Below are 14,931 nucleotides of genomic sequence, written 5' to 3'. Positions count from 1 at the left end.
GTTAGCAACACCATGAATGGCTACTCTGTTTGGAGGTGGGAGATTTTCAAAGGTTAATGAGGAGATTTGGTTTGTCTGTAAGAGAAGCAGCACTTGCTTAGCAATAAGTTATCTTCTGTTTGCAGCTGACTGGAGAGCATATGAATGACAAAGTGTTTAATCAGAATGTTACATGTTTTCACAAAACTCCTTCTTTAATGTTCATTGGGGTTAGATGTGCAGTTTACCAAATACAAAACAGATTAACACATCACAGGAAAGGAACCCAGCTGTGCTGTCAAGCAGATTGGAAGTGCCAGACTTCCCAGGATTAATTTTTACTACACCTGTTATTAAGATATCTATCATAATATCAGCTATTTTATTTTATTTGATGACAGTTACATGCACTCTACATCTATGCTGAAATAAATATTTTAATTTTGGTGTGTAATTCAGTCTTTCTATTGTATTGAATTCTTGAGGACTGATCCTTGGCTTTTATAAAAATCCATTGTAACCAGTGCTGATGGAACCAGTTATAGATTGAGCTCTCCCTATCTAAACACTCGATAAGAACAGAAAAACATTGGTTTTAAGGCTTTAAACTGTTTTCCAAGGTTTATTCTTACTGTCAAAGTTCTCTGCCGTAAAATGGATGCAGTCAGTTTACAGGTGGCTCACAATGTATGTTTCAGAACAAGATTCTGTAAGCTTTATAGAAGACCAATAAAATCCAAGGGAAAACATAATATTTGAACAAATGTGTGCATTTCAACCAAAGCAGCATTTAAGTCCTAGTTCCACAAATTACCTCTATTTATCAAGTCACTCAAACTCCTCAATTTCTGAAGTCAGTGAAAGTTAAGTGTGGGTTTAAAATTAACAAAGTTTAAGCACCAGAACCCATCAATGAAACTGACTTTGAATAAGGATACAGCCTTGACCAAAGAGTGTAAGTCCCAGAGGTGGACAGGCTTAGAAAAAAACCCAACAACACTAATGATAAGCCTAATGCATGTTTTCCAGTATTTTATAGTTTACCACTATAATGTCAGCTTATATGTGATTTTAAGCTGTGTGACCTGAATGAACTTAAAACCTTTTCCTGTTACATAGTGAGTGCAAAAAGTAAGTATGATCACACTGACTACTTCTTTCAGAAACTGCTGTGTGTGAGCATGAGTGTGTGTGTGTGTGTGTGTGTGTACAGTAGAGTTCCCCAACATAATTCATGGTGCACAAGGCTCAATGAAATGGAGGTGTTTCTCTACCTTCAGCAGAATTCTTCCCCATCAATCTACCTCTATGAACAGTAGTTATTATAATGTATCTTGCAAAGATTGCTTAATGTAGGCATTTTTGTTTCTGCTTTGAAACTGGGCTGCACTGCATGATTTGTCCTTTTCAGTTTATACCTAACATATACCTACAGCTCCAATATTCACCTCAGATATGTGATGTGTCTGCAGAAGACAGATCTATCTAAAATACAAATGTATCTAACCATGTCTTGGACTGAATTGCATCCTACTAAGCAGAATATCTAAGTTAGGAATTTGAAGAAGGTATTTGTCTCCAAATTAAATGAATCATCTTTCTCTGAAAAATGCCCACTTCCCTGGAGACTGTTAGAAAGCCTGGATATATGGCTTAGTCTAGACACCTAAATTTTAGATGGTTGTAATTAGGTCAGATGAATCTCTTTGCTGCTATGGACCTCTCAAATATCCAGCCTATACCTATGCAAGACCTGATGTACCTGATGGTACAGAATCAGAAATATTGGTCCTGGTAATATAAAGGTCAAAGGGTAGTGAGTCAAGCTAGGGAAGAGATCTGAAGGGAGGTAGATGGATTTGTTATCCTAGGAGGTATCCAAAATTACATAGATAGCAAGGGTTACTGACTCCAAACACAGGCACAAACTAATGCTAGTGAGGTACTGTCCTTCCATCCATTCTGTTCTTCTGGGCTTGCAATCTCAGATGGTAACAGTTCAAAAACGCTTTGCAAATCACAAATCTGGGGATCGTTAGATTATTTTTCCTCAGTTATCATGGCCCTACTAATATTATGATAATCCATTTTCATGCCTAATCATTCCAGTTTCTGTCTAGTGTGACTGGACACTACTTCACTGTCTGTAACAGAGTGATGCTCTTGGGAACTACCATCTCACTTCTTGAAGTTGGCACAACTACTCATGATTTCTTCCATTTAATTTCCAGGCTTTTTCTCTGGTGATTACTGACTGTTCTGGAGTCCTTATAATAATCACCTGGCTAGCAGAGAGGTGCAAATCTATTATACAGTGTTTGTATTGTATTGGCTTCCTTTTGCAAATAATGACATTAAATTTAGGACATGGAATCTCTAAACATAATTCTATGTTGCTAGGATTGTGATAGTCCTATCATAACAGGACATTTTTATTCTTATCTTTATTCTTGATGTGTTTAATTTAAAATATAATTGTTTGATCTCTCATGAAATAATAGGCCCAAATTAATGAGATTACAGTTGCCAAACACTCTAGGGAGACAAGGTGCTGCAAGCCAGTAGGGGAGAGCTCAGTAAACAATTCTGTCCTTTTTCTAGGCATCTGGAATGGGATTCACTTGACTAAATGCAGACATTTACATGAGTCTAAGTTGTTATATGTTCCTCTTTCAGAGAGCAGAGATCTACTAAGGGTATTGGATGGAGCTGAGGGCAAAATCAATCTCATCCTAACATAGGTGATTACGATGGTGAACTGCATTACAAAAGTTCCTATTTCTTTCCATTGGGTGCAGAGAAAACCTAGGTTGATTAGTACCTCTGGAGATACCCGCAATGGAGATGCTGTAAGAGGTGTGGCATGTCCAAGAATTTGTTTCCTTTCTGAGAGAATGTTATAAGCATGACAGTTCATCCAAGAGAAAAATATGTCAGGAAAACTTCATTTGCTTTACAAAGCTACTACTTGTGTTACTCTTTCTTTGTGTTTTAGGAGGTTTCCCACATTTAGAAAGATTCAAGTTAGGTAACGCAAGGAATAAAAGCCTATTACATAGATAAAGCCTAAGTAGTAATAGTGGAAGACTCTCCCTAGTGACATGTTGATGGTGGGCTTCTTCCCTTTTGTGAACAGTCCAGTTTTTGATCAGTCTGATATCCAGTACCCTGAGTGGAGATACATACTAGAAGACCAAGCTTATAAGAAATTTTGCTATTGTTGCTTCTTGTTGAGTTTGATAATGGTGAGGCACTTGTGGGGATTTAGAAAGCAGCATGCACTGATATGGTCCTGCTAACTGGAATTCAGGTTAAGTCTTCAAGATTATGTGCCCATACATATCTTCAAGTGAGATCTGATCGGCTCTTATAATCAATGGATGTCTGAGGCTCTGTTTGGTTTCTTAGATACAGGTGTCCTGGAATATCTGGGATGCTTGAGGACAAAATGTCTGTCCTTCAGCTGCTGCTTCAGAAGGGATGGGTCTTCCCTAGGTCCTATTTTTATCTGCCAGCCTCATGTGGCTATCTCATATATGCTAGAGTACTGCAGATGGTGCTGGACATGTGCTTTAGGGCAGTTAAATAAAAATATAGATCCTTCTTGGCTATAATGGTGGCTTAGATACCTCATGAAAAGCAGAGAGTCAAAGCGAACTGAATCTAAGTGCTGGCGACTCTGCAGTATTTAAATCTGTTACAAGTCTCAGATTTTACATCTGGGTTGGGCAGAGATGCCCAAAGGAGTACATAAGCCACTAGCTCAGGGTCTCAAAGGCAGACTGCTGATGCCTCTCAAAAAACCAAGCAGCTATGAGTTGAATGGTTTAAAACTATGCTACAGTACTGTAGCTACAAAGCTGTATGATGAGCAATGAAAGCAAGACCCATAACACAAAGAATAATTCTCTTACTGCATCCTTAGAATGCCCTAGTAATTAGCTCATGGCAATTTGGAGCAGGGTGGTTTTGTTGTTGGGGTAAGTAATTTTCTGAAGCATCTGATTTTGGTCATTGTCAGAGATGGGATACTGGGCAACGTGATCCTACATTATATCTATCTTCTCTGCTTTCCGAGCTATATGATGTTTCAAAGTCACTTATTAAGCAGAGCATTTGCGTGTTTTCAAAGGGAATGAGGATTGACTTCTCAACATTTTGTTACCCTCTACATTTTCTTTCTGTGCTTCCTCCCAGCTTAAAACCACATGGGATGACTACTCTTCCCAGCATACACTGAAAGCCAGCACAGCAAAGCAGAGTGAGAGGCAGGGAAAGCAAAAGCTTGACTGACATGTTCTGAATTAAGCCACAAGAAATATTGTTGCCTAATGTGTTGTAAGGAGGAGAGCAGGGCAAGACACCTGATTCTATACATCTTATTTGGCAATGGTTCCTTTGTATGTAACAGAAAGAAAGTGGGACTGAGACACATCGTCATGGTCATAATTTGTTCAGTTGTGACCTACCCCCATTTTTTTATTTTATTTGTGCTGTAAACACAGGGCCAGGCAATTGCCAGGCATAAAAAAATATGTATAAAAATTAGGTCCTTTGTGGTGTTCTATGCCTGTAAACCACTGACCCTGAGTTTGACCACGTGTAAAATCAGTTATTATGGAATGAATGTTTCAGTGCTCTCTCTCATATGTTAGATGGTGTTCTGCACATTCATCCAAAACACCTCACTCAAAAAAAATTAACATTGGCAGTTTATGAGTTTGTCAGGGTTCGTTCTTCTCTGTGTTCTTATGATCTCCCTGCAATGTCTCATAATTTGTTTCATGTAACATGATTCACTTGTACAAATTTTATAGCTGTAGAGAATGACAAGTGTATTAATGTGCTGAAAGAAATATATTAATGTGTAGCTACAAGCCATTTATTATTTATGCTGTTAAATCTTTTTACACCCACAGTAAATATTTTCTAACATCAATGAAGCTGCAAAGTTTCATCACCACAGACCTGCATTTTTGAATTTTGTCTTTGCACACTACAGTCATACTTCATTTATAGAGATAAAGGATGTCTCCTGTTTCTAACAAATTATTCAATCAACTGAAACAAAGATCTGTATTTATCTATGCCTGATACTCCTCTCCACATACAACAGTTTGCAACTCTGCACATTCTGTGTAAATATCAAGTACATGCAGTAAGGACCAGATTTTGATTAGAACTGTAGTACTCAGTTTGAGAAGTGTTTTTATCTAACAGTCTACTCATGTAGCAGAGTGTAATTCATTGTGACAAGCTGTAGTGCGGTATGGCAGAGAAGACAGCCATATATGACATTCCTATGGTAGTTCTAGAGATGTACTGTCTTGTGAAGATCTTTAAGCTCTTGTCAGTCTCTTGCTGCTTGTATTGTCTTGCTCCATATGGTGTGGGGCTGTCCCATTCCCACCCTGAAAACTGCATTTACATTCATAGCCGGCATACCTGGCATGAGAAGAAAAGCCAAATATTTAACCAGGTAATGGTCATGTTGTCACAGCGTCTGAAAGTGCAGTTAGATCCGTTTCGCAGTGCATGTTGTGAAGGAAGGCTTTCAGGTTTATGGTTCAGAAGCCATTCTGGTAAATCAGTATCATTCTTAAAGTGTACGGTCTTGCATTCCTTACCTAGGTGAACAGTCCCGCTAACTTTGTAAACAGGTGCTGAAAGGTCATTGCGATAATTAGGGATTACTGGGAGGCATTTTTCAAACAGGAAAAGGAGATGAGAAATAACTTATTGTACCATTTGAAACCTTCCTGTCTCATATTTAAAGCTAACAAAAATTTAGAGGTAGACAAATGCAGAGGTAGACACTAAATTCCAAACTAAAGCAGCTGGGCTGTATGAGCATTTAGTTGATGACCACATATTACTGCCATCAAGCTTAATTCTGCCTCTTGATTGTCCTCTAGGAATTTAAAGACTTCATTTCTGCAAATAAGAAAGATCTTTCTTTAGCCTGCTTCTCCTTCTCTTTCACCTTTGTCTGCCATTCAAAACCAGGGTAGGAAATCCTTTCTTTGAGATTTACCAGAATCTTAACCTCACTGAGGATGTGATGAACACCACAAAGTGTTCATGGCATTTCACATGAATCTGAATTAACTCCATAAGGGCCAGACAGAAGTGAGATTCAAGCAGATGGCATTGTACTTGGCCTGCAGACCATAGCGCCCTTCTGAATCAGTTATTTGGGTATGTAGCTGTCTTGTTTATCTCACACTGCAAACACAGATCCATGACTGAGTTGACAGATAATATTAGACGATGACTCTGAACGTGCATTTACTTGGGTTAAAAGGGACCTAAAGAGCCAGGACTCAGACCATGACTCCAAGTGATACTTCCATATTGGTGAGGTGAATTTCTGGAAGCCAATGGAACTGAAGTAAGAAGGGTATTGGTGTAACCAGGTGGTTTGATTAATGATGTGCATTTCTTGTCCTAAACATTGTGTTCTATACCAGAAGAGATGAGTGACTGTTGTTCCTGGAAAGCATGAGCTCTTCACATCAATGGATAGGGAGCCTGGGTGATAAGACTGGCACTGTAGTGGGAAAAGAAGGCTAGATGAGATACAGTGGGCTTTTCCTTCTCTGAGGAATGGAAATGAGGAGACAACTGGTGCTTGGTTTTCTTTTTTTCCTTTTACTTCCCCCCACCACCACCCCCAATAACCATCTTGGGTATTGAAATATATAGTGGTCTCTTGTTTTTTTGGAGGTTGAGTGTCTGAGCAGAAGAGGTACTTCTAGCAGACGTGATCAAGGGGCAGTCAGCTGGTTCTGAAGGTACTGCCACCCTACACAAACACGTATGTTGGCTCCCTGAGTCTGCACAGAGCTGAGCTTTGGTGTTGCTGGTTAAACAGCACAATGTCATCCTTGTTAGTCACTGTTAGTGGGGCAAAGTAAAAGCTATCCTCTGGCTAATTCTGCCAACTGTGGGTTGGGTTGGGGATTGAGAAACCAGCTGTGTAACAGTGGTGCAAGATTTCCATTACCAGGGAATACTCTATCTTATTTATGAGCAGGGCTCATCCCTTTACTAGAAGACCTGTAGGTCACTTTCCGATATATCTTCAGTAAAAGAGGTTTACTGAGCTGTGTATGTGTTTTCATGTTTATTTCTGTCTTGTGCACTTCCATAACTTTGCATATTCAGATGTTCTTATACAGATTGGTTGTGCATATGTCTTGCATATGTCCCCACACAAATCAGTGAATACCAACACATAGGAACAAGCCTACTTTTAAGTTGACAAAGTTTTTTCTGCCTGCCAAATGCAATTGCTAGCTTTCTTGGGTTGCTCAGTGATTTTTAAGGCAAACCTCTGCTACTGATAGGCTTGCAAGATCTGGTAGCCATTTGTATCAAATGCATCATGGAGGGGTACTGCATCAGCAGCTACAATATTTCTGTCAATCTTTCATTTACTTGCATTTGCTTCTTTTATAAAGAGCAACGTTGTCACATCAAATGAATCAAAGTGACATGGTCAGGATGTGACTGGATCCAGCCAGAAGCAAACTTTCACTAAGTAGTTAATTGTACCAGAGAGACTTGCAAAAGTAGTTTTTCGTCAAGAATCTACAGGAGAATTGGGAAGGGATTATTAAAGAATGGTGCTACTTTGTGGACTGAAGAACAAAAAATCATTCTTTTCTTCATTCAGACTTATTCCTAGCCAAATTTGTTCGTCACCTCTGATTTTTTGGAGTGGTTTGGTTTTTTTCCCGGTTGTTAAATATATGGGATATAATAGCATTTTCTGTGCGGTATGTACTGCTTCTGGTTTTCTGAAGTTAGCTGAACTAAAAAGATGGAGGGATGTATCAGTTTAAATTGAAGATGTTCTAGCTTTTCTCACGTAAATGAAAAAATCATTCTTTTAATCCTGAAAAAATATTTAGTTTAATTCTGGGCTGTTGTTTTGGGTGTTAACCACAATAAAGAAGAGTTTTGAAATGAAATCCAGCTTAGTGCTTGACTCTGTAATATTTGAACCATTTGAAAAATCTTCAAGTGTTTATGCTGGACAATACAGGGCAGCATTTAGGAATGTGAAACGTTTACTGAATTTGAAAGTAATTAATTTTTTGAAACTGTTTTTGTTTTGTTTTGTTTTGTTTTTTACCTTATTAAGTGATTCATACCTCTGAAAATTCAGGAAACTCTAGTGCCCAAAGCCTCCAGCAAAGTTTTTGATTCCAGTTTGGTAGGTGTTGCAGAAATAGTGTGAGAAAACACAAGGCAGACAGTAGGTGAGAAATAAAGACTTTTGGCCAGGCTGTATGATTTTTACCCTTCAGAGAGGCAGCAGAAACAGAAAAAAAAATATCTTCTAGGCATCCTGGACAAGTGCCCTAGTCACCGATCAGTTCTTCCTCGATTGAAATGGCCACGGGGCTCAGTGATGCTGTTCTGCACTTACAAATGCTGTCTTCTGAGAAGATCTCATAGACAGCACTGAAAGGCTGTACTTGAAGAACAAAAATAAGTTTTCTGAACTCAACTGCACTGTCAGGAAAAGGTGAAGAAACTTAAACTGTAGAGCTGAAGATACTTTGAGGGTTAGATGTCTGTGAATTGCTTAGAGATTTAGAGGACCCTGTATCCCCCTCACTTGAAAGTTCAAGTAATTAGGTTTTCTCCTCAAAGCCTTGTTTAAAGACAACCAGCGTGATAGTGTGGTCATGTTGTGTGAATAATGCTAAAGAAGTTTTCTCTTCTGTATTTTGGCATTAGAGATGCATGAGAAAAAGAGATATGGTGGTGTTTACAATGGTCAATTTGTTGAAATGCAGATTTCTCAAGAAGGGTTGCAATTTTGGGAACATTCACTTGGAAAGGAGATCATGGTTCCAGAGAGAGAAACAGAGTTTCTTGCCTCAGAATATCATGCTGCTGTTAGGACACTTGTTATTTTTGTGGAGTGGTACATATTTAAAACAAAAACATTCATCCCAAAACCACAACGGCACTCCTCCCCTCTCTCCCTTGCAATCTGAAATGTTAAAAAATCTCCAGATTCCCAGATGGCAAAAGAGCATCTAGTTCTTTCATCAGTACATGTTGTTAATTTATTTGCTGTTTTAACCAGTGATTTTTTTTTTTCTTTTTCCTTTCTTTGGATAACACAATTATTTTGGTCCTTGGAGAGTAAAGAATAAAGCCCTTCATTCTTAAATATGAGTAAAGGGAAAATCCAGGTCATTGCAGGATGGGAGATAGATGCCATAGGAAGTCCTATACCACTGCTTTGAACTCGGTGTAAGCATCGTGTCCAATCTAAACCTGTGAACAGAGACTGTAAATAGCAGTTCACTTCTGGATCCCTTTCTTTCTGTCAAAACTTCTTTACTGTCCTTACCTTCTGTTTCTGCATTCATCTCTACTACTAGCATATACACTTATCTTGCTTTTCTCCCTGACAAGTCAATTTTCTATTTGCTTCCTATGATCTTTCTGAGTCCTTGATCCTACGTGACCCTCCTTAACAAGTTTTTGACACTTTTTTGTGAAGAATTCCTTATATCCTGATGTAGCAAGTCAGAAGGGCTGCTCTCCAGCATGTCACAGAGTGCAGAACTTCACCCAGTTCCCATTGTAATGAGCTTTGATTTCCCAGAAGTTGACCAACCATCTGGGCAGCTCCCTCCAAACTTCTTCTCATCTTTCCCCTTCCCCAGAGCCTTCTTATCCTGTTCCATAATGACCTCAGCTTGTCAAGCCCTTTACTCTTCCCTCTCTCCCCACATCCTGGTCTCCTTGCTTAGAGCCTCTTCCTCTTGCTTCCTGGATCAGTGTGGGTGCTCAACCTTTCTGAAATGCTTGCTCCCTCCTACCATTGGAAGATGAGAGAGTGGCTTTTCTTTTATTCTTTGTCCCCTGAATGGTCCATCCTTGGCTCAAAAGCTCTCCTCTGCTCTCTGTGCCTTGCTCTACTCTACTGTCCACCCCATCCCATCTGCATGAGTGGCTGAAAGATGTGTTGCCTCTGTGCCTTGCTTCTCCCAGGCTAGGCTCCCAACCCTTCTCTCACTCTCCCCACTTTGCCTTTCCTGGGGATCATGACTCCATATTCCTTTGTTCTGATGCCTCCCTTCTATCAGACCACCTCCCTCATCCCAGCTTTTATTATTTCTCTTCTTTGTCAAGGCATGCCTAGGATCCAGTACTGCAGCTACTGAACTGGGTCCCTTCTTTTCTCTCCCTGTCCAAGCATCTGTGTTCATCCTCACTTCCACCCAGTAAAGGCAGGAATGGCTTTGCTTCACAAAAAGCTGGAGGAGTTACATTCATCTGGCGGCTTTTCTTTTTCTCCCTGGCTCTAATTTGCAGTGACTATTTTCGCAAAAGTGCTCATCCCCGAAGCCAACAATAAACCCGTCTCGGTGTGTGTCGGTGAGCGTGTGCGCGTGTGAGAGAGAGAGAGAGAGGGAGAGAGTGAGAAGAGGGATGGAGAGAGAGCAGCGCACCAGCCTGGCAGCGTGAGGCGGCACGGAGCGCCGCTAGCCCGGGGGAGCTGGCTGGGAGACGCGAGCCCCTTCCCCCGCGCTCAGCGCGATCCCATTGGTCCCTCAGCGGCTGTCTTACAGCGGAGAGGAGCTCGCAGGATTGAACCGCGCAGCCAGACGCAGACTCTCAGCCAAGTTGTCAGCAGGCTGGGCGGAGGAGAGGCTCACACACACACACACACACACACACACACACACGAGATTGCAGGGTGTCCGCAGCTTGATGTGCGTTGGCTTCCAGAAGGGAAGAAAGGAGAGGGGACAAAAAAACCACCCCAAAACCAGAAAAGGGGGAAGGAGCCTCATCCAGTCCAGCAGTCCCGGGGAGAATAATGGATGTGACCATATCTCAGTTCATCTTAGAAGAATTTGATGTCAACTGCAGCCTCCTGGATCGTTTACAAGAGGCTTTTTTAGAGAGTTCCTCTATCCCTTTCCTGGGCTTTGATGGTAGGAGACATTACTTAGCACAAGGCTGGCAAAAGCTTTATAAGTGCTAAGATTCCGTTTACTTTGTGATGCAAAGTGTGTCACTTTTGTGCTTTCTCAGCTGCTTCTTTTTCCCTTTCTGTCTCCTTTTTTAATGCAAAAGGTCCGTACTGCAATGCCACCACTGATCAGATCGGGACCTGCTGGCCCAGAACCTCTGCAGGGGAACTAGTAGAGAGACCCTGCCCGGAGTTCTTCAATGGGATCAAATACAACACCACAAGTAAGTACAAACTCCTTTCCCTCTCCCACGGATCTGGTGTTGAGAAGGCGCCTGGGGAGACCCAGAATATATTTTCCATTTAAAAAAAAGTAAAAAAGTGTTTCCCTGGGAATCAACATTTCCTCCACATTCCAGCCTGTATTCAAAATTCCTGTCTGGAATGATGCAGATTTCTCAAAAGCACAGACTTTTGGACACCGATTCCTCTTTACTTAAGTGTATTAGGTATATCTGGGCAAAAATTTCCTCTGCCATCTAAGGCTGGTATACCATGCTTTGTGTGTTTGTTCGTGTGTAGATATGTATAGCAGTGCTTCAGCCAGGAGAATTAAAGAACCTTTGGCTTGTGAAGTATTTAGTCTTAATGCCCAAGAACTGTATTTTGAAAGGACACTCCCTTTCAGAAGCTGTCTGTGTGAACAGGGGGACAAACTGGGTTGGAAGTTGTATCTAGCAAACAGAAGGCTGTGGTCTGGAATCTGTTTAGTAACTTCAGCGGTTGGCTTATGAGGCTGGAGTGGCTACATCATTACTGCAAGGGAAACAGTAGAGGATATTATGAGGCAAATAATATTCAAAACGAGGGAGCATGGGGGCTCCTTAGAAATCTCTTGAAACTGATGCTTTAGTCTTAGAAGTAAACGATCATGATGACTCACTAAAAATTTATTACTCAGGCTGTCGGACCGAGGCACTCATTTCCTTTTCCTTATCTGTTAATATTGTTCGGACCTTTCGTTAAGAAGTTTTAACGTATTAGTTCCAAATATGTGTACCCACTTGTTTGTCACTCATTTTTTTCAGACTGCTCAGTGTGCTTTTGACCATGGTGACATTTAATTCCGCGTTTCACTCTGAATTGTCTCTCAGGTGTTAGTAATCTAATTTTCAGGTAGTGCTAATTTTGTGGGACTAGCATTCTCAGTAAGTCCTGTAAAAGAATGACCCTGTCATCTTAGGCCTTATTTTTTAACTTGTTGAAAGTGAGTTTATTCTTTCCCCAGCTCTAGGTGTCAAGGATCAGATAACTAGACAAAAGTTCTGTGGGTTTGCTATGCAAAACAAAGCCCTCTTCCAGATTTGTTCTTAGGGACCAGCTTCTGTCATCCTTGACTTTGAGCAGAGTAAGGAGGTTACCTCAGACAACTGCAAGATCATCCTCAAACCCTATATTCTCTGACCTGTGCTCTCTGCAATGAAATAGGCAGGAACATGCAGAGGGCTGGGTTGTGCTGTCTTTGATTATTGCAGGTAGTCCACTACCTTTACAGTCTCATTTGAGGTTAGAAGAAAATTTCTGGGAATTAAGGACAGCTCAGACAAGAGCAAGTGTATCAGAATGGACCCTTAAGGAACAGCCATGGAAAAGATACCTTAAAGCAGTATGGCTTCTTTTTCCCCTGTTTCCTTTTTTCGGTGAGGGATGTCAGTATTTCCATTGCCTCATTTTTGTTTCTCTAAAAGGATAGAGGGAAGGAAAAAAATAAAAAGAAAGAAAGAAATGCATTATGAATGATTCCATATTTATATCGTAAACACATTTGAGAGAATTTAAATGTGTTTCCTGTATATAGAAGAAATAAAACCTTGAATGCCCCATTTTATTTTTATAAACTCTGTTTGTGCTTTCAGTAGTTCATCAATGACCTGATTTAAAGTTCTTCCCTGCTTCTCTCCTTCTCAATGGTGGCTACTGCTTGTATTACAGTGCTAATAAATTTTCTTAACATTCATTGCTCTTAAAACAATGGCATGCTAACTAAAGACTGATGAAAATAGATTACTGGAATGCTGAAGCATTATTTTGTCATAGTCTAGGGAAATGAACATTTTTCTCCTTTCAACGTAAAGTGTGAGTAGACACATTAAGAAAACATATGTCTGCAGGACTGATTGGTAGTGCATACTGGTACCCAGATGTGGTAGCATATGTAGCTTGCAATAGAGAACCAAAGTACACTGAAGCCACTGTAGGTGGCTTTCAGTTGATCTTATATGCCTCCATGTGTGTAGCTCTTCCAAGTTGTGGTGCAGAAAAGGACTGGAAAGAATATACCAAGATTTGAGTCAACTTGTAAAATCGGTAGCTTCTTGGGAGATAGTAGTTGGTGATCAAGGCTTGGGAAAATGGTAGGACAGCAGGGTAAGATGTAAATACCGAGGTGCGATCTCTTTTGTGATTTGAAAGATGTGGAAATTAGTACACACAGAACATGTTCAAAGTTGGGGAAGGCCAAATACTGCTGCGGTCTGACTACTTTTCCTTGCATTTCACCAAGTTCATTTGTGGGCTGACAGGAGGACCATTTGTAATAAGACTCAATGTGCTTAAAACCTAGGCTGTGTACCTCATGCAGATAATAAGTACAGACAACTGATAAAAAATGGGAAATAGATCTTGCAAATTTCAGAAGTGAATAATACAGCTTCAAAGTGAAGTTTTGATCAGGAGATGACTTAGATCAACGTAAGATTTCTGCCTAGGACATGTCGTGTAGTTTTGTCCTGTTTTGTTGTGCATTTTGATGAGGCAAAGTGAGAAATGATGGCGTGTAACATTGTACTGAATTGGTTTAGAGAGTGAAAACAGACAAGTTTAGAAAAAGTACTGTGCAATGTCCTTCTCCCATAAGGGCTTATCCAGTTCTAGGTCGTAACTCAGCTATTTATTATACTGTCATGCTTCCTGTGTTTGCAAGCTGCCATGTTTTAGGAACTATAGCATATCTTTAGTTTGGTTTTGTATGGCTGTGGCTATATTTCCCATTCTAATGTGTATAGAAATTTTGCATCGATTTCAGTTGGGGGTTTTTGTGTGTTTTGTTTTTAGAAATGAAGCTCTCAAAGATTCCAAGTTCCTACCAGTTTCATAAAAGTAATTCATCAGCTGGAGGGAATGAACCCAGTAGCATTTCCCAGAAATGAAAACTTTTACATTGCAGATACTAGAAAATCCAGGTCGGGAAGTGCCTGAACTGTATGAAAAACTTAAACCAGACTCAGTCAAGACACTGATCCATGGCAAACCAGACTGCCCAAGTTCTGGTAGTCATGGGGCTATTTCTGCACCTTATTATAGTCTCTGTGCATGTATTGTATGGAATTCAAGACAAAATGCGATATATAGATTGCTCCACAGATCAGCTCATCAAATGCTTTGGATGGAACTGCCTGGCTTGGTATCCATCTTGTCAACGATCATTTTTTGATGTTCGTTCTAACTCAGAATCCCTGAGTGCTCAGATGGGGAATGCTATCAAACCCTGCAATATGCCAGCAAAATTTAATGAAAGAGTATTTGAGTCAAAAAACTCAGGAACTACTGCATAAAAATTCCCCCTCCTGTTTGCTGCTATAGAATAAACTGTTTGCATAAAATATTTCCATTCTAGCTGCAAAAAATTCCCATGGTGATTTTGTGCGTGTGTTCCTGTGTGTCTCTTGGGAACTGCTGAGTGACTCAGATAAGTTTCAGCTGGATTTGTAAAACGAAGTTTGTCAGTCTGTGAGTATTTTTCATCTGTAACACTTGGTTATTTTGGTGATTTTTTTCCCTCCCTTTTTATTTGGGAAATAAAGTCACACTGACAAATCAAGATCTGGTTACCTTGCCGTATGGTTTGTGAATATAAGCAAAATGTTTTTTGACCAAGGATCTCAAAATGATGCCATACACTTATAGCTTTGCAATTTTGCAGCAAAACTATATGTATTATT

At 40.2% G+C, this 14,931-nt stretch overlaps 1 protein-coding gene across 2 annotated transcripts in view; it reads left to right on the top strand.

The window, feature by feature from the left end:
- CRHR2 (corticotropin releasing hormone receptor 2) overlaps window positions 1-14,931 on the top strand; it is a 160,232-nt gene that overhangs the window by 37,945 nt on the left and 107,356 nt on the right. The window contains exons 1-2 of one of the 2 annotated variants that reach the window (XM_005240964.3): window positions 10,623-10,952; window positions 11,095-11,214. In XM_005240964.3, the coding sequence (XP_005241021.1) occupies window positions 10,835-10,952; window positions 11,095-11,214 (238 nt within the window). In that variant the 5' untranslated portion in view covers window positions 10,623-10,834. Of the gene's footprint in view, window positions 1-10,622; window positions 10,953-11,094; window positions 11,215-14,931 lie in introns of those variants that run through there. The other variant, XM_055806726.1, reaches the window with a different exon arrangement.

This window comes from Falco peregrinus, chromosome 5 (genome assembly GCF_023634155.1).
Source record: "Falco peregrinus isolate bFalPer1 chromosome 5, bFalPer1.pri, whole genome shotgun sequence".
In the NCBI taxonomy this organism is placed as follows: domain Eukaryota; kingdom Metazoa; phylum Chordata; class Aves; order Falconiformes; family Falconidae; genus Falco; species Falco peregrinus.
The sequence above is the reverse complement of the archived record's forward strand: the minus strand, read 5'-3'. Positions and strand labels throughout refer to the sequence as shown.